Here is a 14469-nt window from a genome sequence, read left to right as displayed (position 1 = left end):
TTCCTTGCTTTTTATTTATTTATTTATTTATTTATTTATTTATTTATTTATGGCTGTGTTGGGTCTTCATTTCTGTGTGAGGGCTTTCTCCAGTTGCGGCAAGTGGGGGCCAGTCTTCATCGCGGTGCACAGGCCTCTCACTATCGCGGCTTCTCTTGTTGTGGAGCATGGGCTCCAGACGTGCAGGCTCAGTAATTGTGGCTCACGGGCCTAGTTGCTCCGCGGCATGTGGGATCTTCCCAGACCAGGGCTGAAACCCGTGTCCCCTGCATTGGCAGACAGATTCTCACCACTGCACCACCAGGGAAGCCCCATTATTGTTTGTTTGCTCTTTAGTTCTTCTAGGTCCTTTTTAAACGTTTCTTGTATTTTTTCCATTCTATTTCCAAGATTTTGGATCATCTTTACTATCATTACTCTGAATTCTTTTTCAGGTAGTTGGCTTATTTCCTCTTCATTTGTTTGGTCTGGTGGATTTTTACCTTGCTCCTTCATCTGCTGTGTATTTCTCTGTTTTCTCATTTTGCTTAACTTACTGTGTTTGGGATCTCCTTTTCACAGCCTTAAGGTTCATAGTTCCCATTGTTTTTGGTGTCTGCCCCCAGTGGCTATGGTTGGTTCAGTGGGTTGTGTAGGCTACCTGGTGGAGGGGACTGGTGCCTGTATTCTGGTGGATGAGGCTGGATCTTGCCTTTCTGGTGGGCAGCACTGCATCTGGTGGTGTGTTTTTGGGTGTCTGTGACCTTATTATGATTTTAGGCAGCCTCTCTGCTAATGGGTGGGGTTGTGTTTCTGTCTTGCTAGTTGTTTGGCATAGTGTGTCCAGCACTGTCGCTTGCTGGTTGTTGAGTCGAGCTGGGTCTTAGTGTTGAGATGGAGATCTCTGGAAGAGTTTTCACCGTTTGATATTATGTGGATCCGGGAGGTCTCTGGTGCACCAATGTCCTGAACTCAGCTCTGCCACCTCAGAGGCAGAGGCCTGACACCCGGCCGGAGCACCAAGACCCTGTCAGCCACACGGCTTTTGGGAAGTCTGAGGTCTTCTGCCAGCATTCAGTAGGTGTTTTGTAGGAGTTGTTCCACATGTAGTTGTATTTCTGATGTATTTGTGGGGAGGAAGGTGATCTCCACATCTTACTCCTCTGCCATCTTGAAGGTCTCCTCTGTTTTTTATTTTTTTATTTAAAAAAATTTTTATTGGGGTAGAGTTGATTTACAATGTTGTGTAAGTTTCAGATGTACAGCAAAGTGAACCTGTTATACGTATACATAGATCCACTCTCTTTTAGATTCTTTTCCCATATAGGCCATTACAGAGTATTGAGTAGTGTTGCCTGTGCTCTACAGTAGGTTCTTATTAGTTATCTATTTTATGTATAGTAATGTGTATGTGTCAATCCCAATCTTCCAATTTATCCCTCCCCACCCCTTAGCCCCTGGTAACCACAAATTTATTTTCTACATCTGAAACTCTATTTCTCTTTTGTAGATAAGTTCATTTGTAGCCTTTTTTTAGATTCCACATATAATCAATACCATATGGTATTTGTCTTTCTCTGTCTAACTTCACTCAGTATGACAATCTCTAGGTCCATCCATGTTGCTGCAAATGGCATTACTTTGTTCTTTTTTATGGCTGAGTAATATTCCATTGTATATATGTACCACATCTTCTTTATTCTAAATGAATTACTTTTAATAGAATATTTAGAACAGCACTGAAACCTAGTAAGAACCATAACAGGGTTACCATATACATATACACATATCTATGTGTGTGTTAGCTATTAATAAAGTGTTTTTTTTAATTAATTAATTTATTTTTGGCTGTGTTGGGCTTTGTTGCTGCACGTGGGCTTTCTTTTAGTTGTGGTGAGCGGGGGCTCCTCTTCGTTGCGGTGCATGGGCTTCTCATTGGGGTGGTCTCTCTTGCTGCGGAGCATGGGCTCTAGGCATGCGGGCTTCAGTAGTTGTGGCACGTGGGCTCAGTAGTTGTGGCTTGCGGGCTCTAGAGCGCAGGCTCAGTAGTTGTGGCACATGCGCTTAGTTGCTCCGCAGCATGTGGGATCTTCCTGGACCAGGGCTTGAGCCCATATCCCCTGCATTAGCAGGCAGATTCTTAACCACTGTGCCACCAGGGAGGCCCCTAATAAAGTGTTTTTAAAGTTTAGGATTTAAGAACTCATGTCTTCCCAAAAGGATTAGATGCTTCTGGACACTTCTTCTAACCATTGATTTTGTAGTGGTTATTATTAACTTTTCAAAAAGTTAAAGAATCCTTCTGCAGAAATGGTAGGCATTACTAAGCAACTGCTGTAAGAGGCAACCATATAAATATGAAATTATTAGCCCCTGCATTTCCTTTTCAGCTGAGAGAGATGATAAAAAGCACCAGCCACACATTTCTTTCTCATTATATGTAATTAATCCTGAACCATTCAACCACTGGTACTACTATACTCTGAACCTTCTCACTTTCTCCATCACCAGTCTATGATGGTGATTCCTGAAAAGTTTCTGAATATATCCTAGATGCAGCATATAGGCCCCTTTCCCCATTTTAGTAGTGGCATGAGGGCCAAAGAAGGTATTTTTAGGACATGAAGTGGGATAGAAAAGAATGAATAGGTTGGAAAGAGGGTATTGGGACTAGGATAGGATGGAAGGGTCAGTGTAGTTTGAGGGTCTTCTAGATGGAAGACAGGGTGTGGCTGTAGGGTGAGTGGGTACCATGGGTGCCATTTAGGCTGAATGGTCAAAGAGTTAAAGAAGCAGAAGAAAATGCTTTAATTTCCTCCAACTGTTGCTCCCACTAGTGGCTCAAGTGCACTAATGAAAATGAAATCAAGTAGCAACTTGGATACGTCTCTGGGAAGACCTATGAGTGCCAGAGGTGTGTGCTCACTTTTTCCTTTTCTCCAGAGTTGGCCTACAGATGGTGAAAACAGGTATGATGTCAGGCATCTCCTCTTTCATCTGGACTATGGCATCGACTGGTCACGGTATCTCATTTCTCCAACGTTTGCTGAAGCTATTAATACTTCCCCTGGTTCCTCTTCTGTCAAAGTGCTTAAAGAACACTTAGAGAAATCAGAGAAATATCTGAGAGCAAACAGAGCAAAATGGTTCTAATTTGTTATTAAAAAAAAATCTTAGGAGTCCCATATTCCCAGAGATCCGCAAATCATTTGCCTGTATCTCGTTTGACAATATCTAAATTTGTCTACTATCATTCCAGAAGTCTTTTCCACATGGTGTCTGGGGAACTGATGTGGAATGTAATAAAATTTAGATCTGGGATTTGCTAAAAAGAAACAGGGATGAAACTAGTCTTGTTTTTCTCAAACTTTTACCTCATCTGTTTAATATGGCCCCTACTGAGAAACTTGAAAAGCCTCCTAGAGAACTGAGGCTCTTTCAGACCTTTTTGCAACTGCCTTTGGGGTTAGTCCTTAAATTGCAGTGCCCTTGGTGAAAGAAACCTGAGTCACAGGAATGAGTTATAAATAGGCTTTTATCAAAATGCGTCCCATCCAATGGGCAGATCTATAGTGCTGTTTTTGATTGTAAATTTCTCAAGGACTAGAATCCTTTGTTTGTATCCCATTATGGTGAATTATTAATACATCATTACATGGTTTCCATATGCCTGAGCCATTTTTATAGTGCATTGTGACTCTAAACCCCCAAGATGGGCTATAAGGAACCTTGTTATGTTTTTTAAGACTAGCAGGTACAGCGCTGAGATACAATTAAAGTTTTTTTTTTTTTTTTTAGAAAGTAAATCATCACCTTTTTTGACCAGGATTCTTTCTTTCTTTCTTCCTTCCTTCCTTCCTTCCTTCCTTCCTTCCTTCCTTCCTTCCTTCCTTCCTTCCTTCCTTCCTTCCTTCCTTCCTTCCTTCCTTCCTTCCTTCCTTTCTTTCTTTCTTTCTTTCTTTCTTTCTTTCTTTCTGGCTGTGTTGGGTCTTCGTTTCTGTGCGAGGGCTTTCTCTAGTTGCGGCAAGCGGGGGCCACTCTTCATCGTGGTGCGCGGGCCTCTCACTATCGCGGCCTCTCTTGTTGCGGAGCACAGGCTCCAGACGCGCAGGCTCAGTAATTGTGGCTCACAGGCCTAGCTGCTCCGCGGCATGTGGGATCCTCCCAGACCAGGGCTCGAACCCGTGTCCCCTGCACTGGCAGGCAGATTCTCAACCACTGTGCCACCAGGGAAGCCCACAATTAAAGTTTTTATTGTGTGCTGTCCAATAGCAATTGTCCATCACCTTCCTAATCCCTCTCCATCTAAAATACTTCAATAAATGAAACAATATTCCCAAATATTGTCAAATTCCCAAAATAGATTCCAAAATTATACTAAATGGGTGATGAAATTGAAGTTGTTTACACGATCTTAGTTTCCTCTCCTTTATTCAGAGTTTTTCTTTTTACTTACTAAATTCATATTTCAGATAACAATTAGTTGCTTCATTCTCCCTATGCAACTTACAGCAATGCATTTAAGGGAAACAGAAATTCTGATTTAATGTGATTAGACTGTCCAATAGAATAAATTCTGAAGGGCTTTTACTTTCTTAGTGTTTAGTTTACTTGATATTGCTGCAAAGTAGGCACTTTAAAACTCACGGTTTAGATTTGTCACATCCTAAAAATCTAAATTTCATAATGGTCAGATTATTGTTCAAGTGACCTTCAATGTGATATCTGCCTCCCTCTTATAGCTCTAAAGATATAATAACTCAATTACCTGATAAAATTGGCCATTCTGCACCTTTCTTTAAATGATACATTTTAATTATTATCTTAAAGAATAATACTATTATAATAATTTCCATTCCAGTGTCTTTAAAAAGTAAGCATATGATAAAAAAAATTAGCAGTACAGAGGAGCACCAGTTGAAAAGTTTTCATCTATGTTAGTCACCTTGGGCTGCCATAACAGAATACCACACAATGGGTGGCTTAAACAACAGAATTTTATTTTCTTACAGTTCTGGAGGCTAAAAGTCTAAGATTGAAGTGCTGTCAGATTCCGTTTCTGGTATGGGCTCTCTTCCTGGCTTGCAAATGGCCATCTTCTCACTCTGTCCTCCCATGACCTTTTCTCTGTGTGCACAAGAATGAGAGCGAGCTGTGGTGTCTCTTCTTCTTCTTATAAGGACACCAGTCCAATGGGATTACGCCCTTACCCTTATGACTGCATTTAACCTTAATTACCTCCAAAAAGGTCCTATTCCAAATACAGTCATGTTGGGAGTTAGGGCTTCAACATATGAATCTGGGAGGACTCAATTCAGCCCCTAACAGTACTCAATCCCTAATCCCAATCCCTAGAAAACCACTTTTAGCCATTTTCTGATTTTAGTTCTTCTGGTGGTTGTTATTGTATTACTATTATATACTTAGGTACCTATTACTTGAACTATAGATATTTAGACAATGTATCTTTTGTCTGCACATAAGGGAGATTAGGAAATTAGTTGATTTAGCATAATCTCCTAACTTTCAGCCTTAAAATTTGGAGGCTGGTATTAATTTTAAGTTTTTCAGTTGGTCAACTTTATAACCTTAGAAAACAGACTTCTATTTCTTATTCTATTAAATGTGGGCAGTCTTCCCTCCCTCCCCACTGTGTAAGATAGGGAATTAGCTCCTTTATCATGTCCTGCTCCTCTCCCTTCCCCCTCCCCCTCCTGACTTGTCAACAGTACCATTACTTTGACGTGTCAAGGCTTGTAATATTTATATTCTATTGGTAAATATAAGTGAGCCATATAATTTGATTTTAAAAATGTTTAGAGAATTATGGCACACAAATATTATTAACTGTAAAACCAGGAGTGTGTTGAGATTCATTGAAAGGAAATTACATTCTGAAGTACAACTTCAAGTAATTTTTCAGATGGGATATATAGGTAGTGTTAGAAAATGACGCTTCTGCAAATATAAAATAAACATTTTTTCAAAGGTTTTATTCAACTTAAAAGTTGATGAAGATATCAGCAAATTGTTAAAATGGGTCCAAAAAAAAGCACTTAAGAAGCTAAGTATCTATAAGCAATTTTAAGTGTTAGGATAAAACTGCTGGGTTAGATACAAAACTGGTTAATATCCAATGGGGCCACAAACCATGCGGAAGTTAGCTGAATCTCTATCAGATCAAAATCCTTTGCACAAGTTAACCTCTGTCCTTACCAAGTTGTAAAATAGCCTGAACAATAGGAAGTCAAGCCCAACACTGCACTGAAAACACACCAAAAAAAGTTATCTTTTTGCTTATTTCCAAGTGTTGGACAATTTATCTGAAATAAGTAAACTTTCCAAGTACTTGTAATATAAACATGTTATTATTTTGCCCTTCCACTTGGACGCACATTTGGCTAGGTATAGTATCCTGGATTTAAATATTTTTTCGCACAGCATTGAAAATGTTGCTCCATTGACCTCCAGTATACAATTTGTTAACTTGAATTAAAGGTCACTCTGCTCGTTAATTCTTTATAATACCTGACGTTTTTCTCTCTTACCCTCTTGATTCGCTCTCAAACATTTTATATCTCCCTTTTACTTTTGGTGTTCTGACATTTTATATGGACTGTCCTACACATGAGTCTTTTTCATTCACCCCCCCGCCCCCTTAGTACTAAGGAGACACTATCAATCTTTATCAGTTCAAGAAATTTTCTTCCTTCTGTTGCTCTGGTATTATTACATTTTCTACATTTTCTCTAAAACTCCTATTAGACATATGTTGGACTTTGAGACTAATCCTCTGTATCTTTCAACTTTTGTCAAATATTTCACATCTTTATTTGTTTGTTCATTTTAGATTTCCTCTACTTTAACTCCTAGTCCTTCTATTAAAGCTCTTGGCTTTGGCAATCCCATTTTAAATTTGCCAAAACTCCTCCTCATTTTTGATTATTACTTTTTAAAAAAATAGTAGCTTGCTATTGTTTTGGGGCCCAGTATTTTCTCAAATTTCTCTGATGTTATCAATTACAAATTTAAAAATAGTACTGTGTTTCTGAACTGTCTTTTCTAGGGAAATGTTCTCTGTTCCATTTGGTCTTTTTTTGGGCTATTGATATGCAGTTCATCTTTCTCAAATGTCTGATAATTATTGTGGTTCATTTTTATTTTTGAATAAAGGATGAGAATGGTTAATGTCAGCTGATGGCATAGATCTTTCTCCCCCAAGATGCCTTTCCCTGACTGGACACTGATGTTGATGCGTCTGTGTCAATGACCAGGCTTCACTTTATGATGTGAGGGCAGGAAGTGGGTAAGTGGGCTAGGTTCCCTGCTTCCTGCCCCCGCCCCAGACCAGGGGCTTAGCCCTATCTACACTGAACATTCACTTTCTTTAAGATAAGTTTCTTGATTTCAACCTGGGGCAAACACTGAATGTGTCAGTTGTTCTAACTAAATGGAGTGAGAGGGGATGGGAGGGGCCAGGTGAGATAGACTGGCGGTTGATTACATAATTAGCCTCTCAGTCCTGTGACCTTCAGGCTTAGGGGTCTCTTAGGACTCTGCAAGGAAGAACACATCCTTCCACAGCTACAGCCTTATCCTGTATGTTCTAGGCTGTGGCCTTCTCCACTCTAAGTTATCCACCAACTCAAGGCCAGAAACTTTCCATTTTTAGAAAGTCATCAAAGACTTGGGTGTGTTGTTGGTACCATTTCTCCTGTTCACAATACAGTTTTGGCTTGATCCCATTTTATATTTTCTCACTGTCATTTCAGTGGGATTTGAAAAAGGAAGATTGATAGATGCCAGAACTCATCCATCACTTTGAGCTGGAACTCTATATCTTTTGAAGGAGAACGTATTGCTACCAAGTTTTTCTTGTCCCTTTAGGTATTCAGAATGAATGAGAATCACACCACTGTGTTATGATACAGTTTTTTCTCCAAAACCTTCAAGCAGTGAGGAGTATTTGTTCTCAAACTGTTATTGTTTTTAATTCTTATGATTCCAGCTTCATCTTCTTGCCCTCGCTTTTACTTTATTGCCCCTCTCATGGTGCTGCCTTGTAATAGACTCTCTTCTTCTAATCAGCTGCTTCTGATATGCAGCAGATTATCTATAGAGCAAGAGTCAAACTTTGAGGGTTTCTTGAGAGACACTCCTTTGAGCAACATGCTTAAATTTTAGGGCATGAATTTTTGTGACATCTTTTGTGACTGACTTGAGGCTGTTTGTCCTCACTGATTTGGGTCTATCTTTAGATAGTTGAAATCTTTAGATAGTTGCCAGATAAAGTGAACTCTGACCAGGTCTTGTAGATTTATTATCTTCATTAGAGCACTATATAAATTCCTAGTGTCAACACCAATCATTTTTTTTCTCTTAGATATCATTGCCTCTCAATGAATCATAATTCATTTTACCATGAGTAAATTTTTTCACATAAAGACCATTTACAACCAAGATACAATATTATACTTAAGTTATTAGTAGTCAATAATTTATTTATTAATATGGATTTATTAGCCAATGTGCCAACTTTTTTCCTGTCTTTAGTTTTAACACATATAATAATAACTCTAAAGAAGCTCACAAATTACAAAAAGCAATACTTTAGGACTCAGCATAGTCATTTCATAGGAAGAAAATTTACTTCATGTTGCAAATGCAAATTTTAGCAACAATTCTGTAGAAGTTACTTTTCTAGGACTGTTTCCAAAGCATGATTTCAACTACTCAAGATAAAACACATTATTTATCAGGATGTGGTATTTCAAAATGTTACAGATGAGAAATACATGTCAAAGGTAACACATTTGTTTAATTTCATTAGTCACAAGTAAACTGGTGGATTAGTCATGATGTTAGGTGTGTGTAATATTTCTACTAAGATGTCTAATCCATGTCTCAATGATAATCAGGAATGGGTATAGCTATTGAGAGATTCCAGGTAAGTCAGGGTCACCATCTCTGGGGACCCACTGGGCCACTTGCCCCACTCCATAGACTTAACACAAGCTTTTAATTCATGCTGTGGTTTTAATGCACAGTGTGGTCCATGAGCACTGAGAAGCAAATGCCATCTCTCTTTGGGATGAAATTAAGGGACTGTCTTGACAGATAACCTGGAGAATACATCTATAGATAAAAATCCTGACCATATTAAGTAAGGGAGCACTGTTAGGGAATAAAGATTTTATGTCCAGTGGTCAACAAGGTTGGAAAGAGCTGGCAGTTTCAGAGAGAAGAAACCTCTCTTTAGTACTGTATCGTGGGTCAGAAAAGGCTAAGTAAAGAAACCAATCCCTGAAGACAAGTTAAATGTTTCAAGTGAACCTGCACAGTGAAGTAGTAACTCTAAATAACAAGCATTTGCAAAACCACCCTAACCCTAATTCTATTGTGTGAATATCAATCTGGTTTTGGCCTGATAATTATAGCTGTGTAGATCTAATAATTAGATGAGTGGTTCAGAGCCAACCCAATATGGTCACTCAATAGAATTTCTGGTTCAGACATCATAACCAAAAATGAAACAAAGAAAAAATTTCCTGGGTCTTATGTCTAGGCTCCAAAGAGAAGGAGATGGCAGCTCTACAAGATAGGAAAAACAGATTCTGCTTCTTTATTGTTTTTCTTTCTCTTTGTCATGGCAACCTATGTTTTGAGGGAAAGGGATATACGTGGAGTTTTAAAACTGGAAGAGGCCAGCAAGCTCCTTCATTTCTACAGACTTTAGAGGCCCAGTAATTTGCCCAAGATCCAATAGTAAACTAGTGTCCAGCCTGCTTTATTAATCAGTGGGAGATCTAGTGTGCCCCGCTCATAATTCCCACTTGTCACTATTTATAAGTACTTTCTAGAGTTCACGTATTTAATGCCAGAAGACTGGCCAAGAAGAGTAATTCTTAGTTTTCTCAGCCACAACAGCTGAAATCTTGCCAGTTTTTCCAGGCAACAGTTGGGTCACATCAGGTAGATTCTTGTGAAGAGATGATTAAGTTTCAGAGTCTGAAAAAACAACTCAAATCTACACCTTCCCCCTCCTTCATGTGTCAAAATAGCTGTTCCTTGCATGATGTTCTGCTTGACTTTTCAGTGTCTAGGGACTCAAATTCTCTTGGGTTGTATCAGGGAACATGAAGTGGAACTAAACCAATATGGGGCCAGTTAAATCTTGTGGTCACCAACCAAGTTAATAGCATTTGCCATTTGCTGAATCTTTAGTATGAAATGCTGTATAAAAGTGAGAAAGCTCAATGCCAACATGGCTCAGTTGATATTTATTAAGCATTTTATACAATGTCATCACTGCACTTAGCATCCAGCAACTCTTCCAGAAAGTATACATTACTTTGATATCACCTGGGATTCAGACATGTCAGTAGCCTCTCTTCCTTCTTGGAGGCAATGATTAGGTTAATGCTAGTCCCTCTCCAGAGCTGAACACTACCTGCAGGTTGGGTCAGCTGTGTGTTTTGTCAGTGGTTGGAATGCATGCTCAAGAAACCAGCCTAAGTCCCCCTACCACTTACAAAACTGTTTGCTTATACTCTTTTGAGATTTGGTCCTGCTTATTTGGGGTTAGATGGGAGTTTTCAAGCAGTTCATAGTTGTCCTGCATGTTGGGGAGACTTTGCCTCATGTCTTGGGTAACCTTTTGGACCTGAATACCGGTGCTGTTCTTTGCAGAAATTCTCTGACCCCGGTAAGCCTGAGCCTGACGTTTACAGATACCAAACTTGCTGAGCAGGATAAACACATCCCTCTGGAAGGCTTTGGTGAAAATGGCATAGAGGAATGGATTGGCACAGGAGTTAAGTGGGTAGAAGAGAACCAGCAAGATTTTGGAGTTGGTAACGGTGATGAGAGGCTTGTTCATAAGTGCTGACAGAGCATAGAATGAGATTGGGGCCATGCACATGAAGTCAGTGAAGATCAGCACAGCCATCCTTTTGGCAATTTTGGTGTCTTTGTCCCCCGGGTTGTACTGGGGGTTCCGGACTGTGATGTAGATCTTCACGTAACAGGAGCAGACGATGATAAAGGCAACTATGTTGAGCAACAGAACGAGGATAATATATGCCAGGGCAAGAGGAGTCTCGGTGTCCATGGGCAGGCAGATGCTGACCTTAGCGTAGCTGCTTATTCCCACCAAAGGGAGCAGGGCGAGCAGGAAGCAGCAAACCCAGCCCCCAACCATGATGGCGTAGGCGTGCCTGAGGCGGATCTTGCGGTCCAGGCGCATGGCGAAGGTGATGGCGTACCAGCGCTCCAGGGTGATGACCGTCAGTGTGTACACTGACAGTTCGCTGGCAAAGACGGTGAAGAAACCAGCTGTGTTGCACCCGGGGCCTGTCTGCCAGTCGATGGCATGGTTGTAGTACTCAGACTGAGTGTAGAGGTCTACGGAGGCTATGAGGAGCAGGTACATCCCCATGCAGAAATCCGCGAAGGCCAAGTTGCACATGAGGAAGCGTGGGACAGTCAGTTTGTAGTGGCTCGTGAGGAGGATGACCAGGACAAAGACATTGCCCAGGAGAGCCAGCAGACTAACAAACCACACCACGATTCTCAGGAATTTGTAGCCCATTATGTCTTCACAGGGGTTGAACTCATCCGACCTGGGGGTACACACCATGTCTTCACTGCCCCCACACACAGTGTAGTCATAATGGCTGTCAAAGGCCTGTAGGGTCTCTTCCTGGGGGTTTTTGAGCTCTTGGCCAAAACCAATGATCTCATCCTCTTGTTCTTCTAAGAAGACGTAATAATGAGAGTTGCTGTGGGTATCCTGGAACTTGGAGTTTTCCTTGTACCCAGCGCTGCCGTCACCCAGATCCTCTTCATATTCTTGGTCGAAGGGACCATTTAAAACTTGCACAGATTTTCTCTGACGCAGGCTCCGAATACTGCTCTCATTACACATTAAAGACTCAAGGATTCTGCAAGGCAGTAGATATAAGTCACCACTTGCTGAAAACCCTCTAATAGTCCCCACAACACTTAGCAAAATATGCAAACTACTTCGTATGATATACATGATTCTGTGAGATTCTACATGATCTGGTCAGGCCTGTCTCTCCTATGTCATTTCCTATTACCCTCCCCTCTCCAAGTGTGATCCACTGACATTGGTCCTTATTTCTCGTCTGCAACCAGTTCAAGAACAGCAGTGACTTAAAAAAAAGTATGGATGCTAGAGCCAGTCTGCCTAGGTTAGGATCTGATTCTACTATTTACTGGCTGTTTCATCTTGGGAAGGTCTATGAACATTGGTTTATTCATTTGTAGAACGGGATAGGGAGAGTATCTATTTCATTTTGGATTGTTAAAGGATTAGATGAGTTTATCATTTTGAAGTTCTTACGACAGCACCTGGAACATCGTTAGTGCCATGTATATTTTGGTTACTATTATTATTATTATCCCTCTTCAGAGCATTAGAATTCCATGTTCCCTTTGCCTGAAAAACTCATGGCTGCCTCTACTCATTATTCAGTTTTAAACTCAGATTTTTTTTCCTCAGAAGAGGCTTCCTTCATCTTCTTTAATAAATTGCCTGAGCCTTGTGTTTGTTTTCTTCACAGCACTATCTAATATCTTCTTGTTTGCCTGTTTCTTTTCTGACTTCCCATTCTAGAATGTAAACAAAATGCAAGAAGCCTCTTGCTGTGGATAGGACAGTGCCAGGCACATAACAGGTGCTCAATAAATATTTATTGAACAAATGAATAAATGGACACTATTGTGCGGACATGGTTATGGAAGTAAGATTTAGTGTTTCACTAGCTCTCCAGACTGATATCAAAAGGGATTCTTTTTTTTTTTTTTTTTGGCCACGCCACGCAGCATGCAGGATTTTAGTTCCTCGACCAGGGATGGAACCAGTGCCCACTGCAGTGGAAGCACAGAGTCTTAACCCCAGGACCACCAGGGAATTCCCCAAATGGGATTCTTTAACTGGCTTTAGCTTCTGAGCAGATTCATCTATTGAGCTCTGCTTAAAATGCCCGATGGACTGCCTATTCCAACCTGTTTAGAGGTTGACGAGAAATCTGGACCCTGACCTCAAGGTCCACTTTAGCCTCCCACCCGTCCCTGGTCCCTTTTCTGCTCAGGGCTGGCTAACACCATCCCCGTACCCCACTCCTAGTTTTCTGCAGCTGTTATGCCCGCATTAGCTTTCTTTGCACAGCTGTTCAACTTTCCTGTTTGCTTCAACCCCCACAGCTAGAGCCCAGCTTACTTACAACTGCTGAGTGCAGGAAGTCAACCCGCAGATACTGTATAGAAACCAAGAGGGAGTGAATAAGAGATAAACGAAGAACAGACATAAAAGGGGAAATGATGCAGAGTGAAACTGTAGGTGAAGACAAGATTCAGAAAGAGCATGGGAGAAAAAGAAGGCCATCCCTCTTTTGCAGCCTCACAAGCAGCCTGTTAATAAAATAATACATATTATGAGAACTTAAATTCCAGGTCATGGTGATAGGTGTTTTCTACTCAATTTCTCATTTGCTCTTCTCAAAAGCTCTGTAAATGGTAGCATTACGATCTCCCTTCACAAAGGCTCAGGAAGGTTAAGTGAGTAGGGTGGATAACACAGCGAGGAAGTGGCAAAGGTGGGACACAAACCCAGGTGACTACAAAGCCCACACTGTAACCAGGGAGCTGTGACATTTGCAAGGCCTGAACTGACCAGGTAATCCAATTGCTTGTGTTGTTCCTAAGTTTGTCCTCATAGTTGTGGCACCTAATATGGGTTGGTTCTGGAGGCCAGAAATCATGTCGTGTAACCTCTATAAGATTCTGCATGATCTGGTCATTCCTGCCTCTCCTACATCATCACCTAAAATCCTTCCCTCCCCTGCTGTGATCCAGCGACACAGGCCTTATTTCTTATCTGCAACCACTTTCGGTCTGCAGTCACTGTGTCCCATGAACTTCATGTTTCTGACGGATGTTTCCAAATTCTTCTCCACCTGGTTTTCAAACCACAGAGCTTCTTCCTCAAACCCAGAAATTAATTCAACTTCCACCAAAGCCTTTTGTCACTTATTCCAGACACTGCCACTTACCCTCTGATTTTCTTCTGATTCTTAAAAGCACAGCAGTGGCTCGGATAAGAAAGGTCAGCCCGTGTGAGATGAAGGAAACTCAAGGAAAGTGGAAGTTTCTTTAGAGTCCAAGTGTTTCTTGCTATCAATTCCTTCAGGTGTTCCAGGCCTTTGGATGGCAGGGCAGTAACACTGGTATGAGAGACATCCCTGGGAGGGAGAGAACAGAGATACAGAGAGATGGTGAGCAGCCAGGGCCTTCCAGTTCTTGGCCAGAAAGACACACAGGCCTGAGATTAATGGGGAGATGACATGATGCTTCCTGCTGCAGAATATGCTACACTCTGAGTTATTACACACAGCCACTGGTCTAAGGACGGATATTATGCTTCTAAGTTGGTATTTTGCAAGGGACTTCCATTTTTATTGTTTA

The 14469-nt window shown here is 40.9% G+C and overlaps 1 protein-coding gene across 2 annotated transcripts in view; it reads right to left on the bottom strand.

Annotated features, from left to right (window-relative positions):
- Positions 1-9370: 9370 nt before the first annotated feature.
- Positions 9371-14469, bottom strand: part of TSHR (thyroid stimulating hormone receptor) — a 153978-nt gene continuing 148879 nt past the window's right edge. Inside the window, exons 9-10 of one of the 2 annotated variants that reach the window (XM_036843095.1) lie at positions 14058-14246; positions 9371-11921 (exon numbers count right to left, since the gene is read on the bottom strand). In XM_036843095.1, coding sequence (XP_036698990.1) covers positions 10508-11921; positions 14058-14246 — 1603 coding nt within the window. In that variant the 3' untranslated portion in view covers positions 9371-10507. The remainder of the gene's footprint in view (positions 11922-14057; positions 14247-14469) is intronic. The other variant, XM_036843096.1, reaches the window with a different exon arrangement.

Source organism: Balaenoptera musculus, chromosome 2 (assembly GCF_009873245.2).
Source record: "Balaenoptera musculus isolate JJ_BM4_2016_0621 chromosome 2, mBalMus1.pri.v3, whole genome shotgun sequence".
NCBI classification, from domain to species: Eukaryota; Metazoa; Chordata; class Mammalia; order Artiodactyla; family Balaenopteridae; genus Balaenoptera; species Balaenoptera musculus.
Note: the sequence above shows the minus strand (reverse complement) of the source record. Positions and strands in the feature narration are given on the sequence as shown.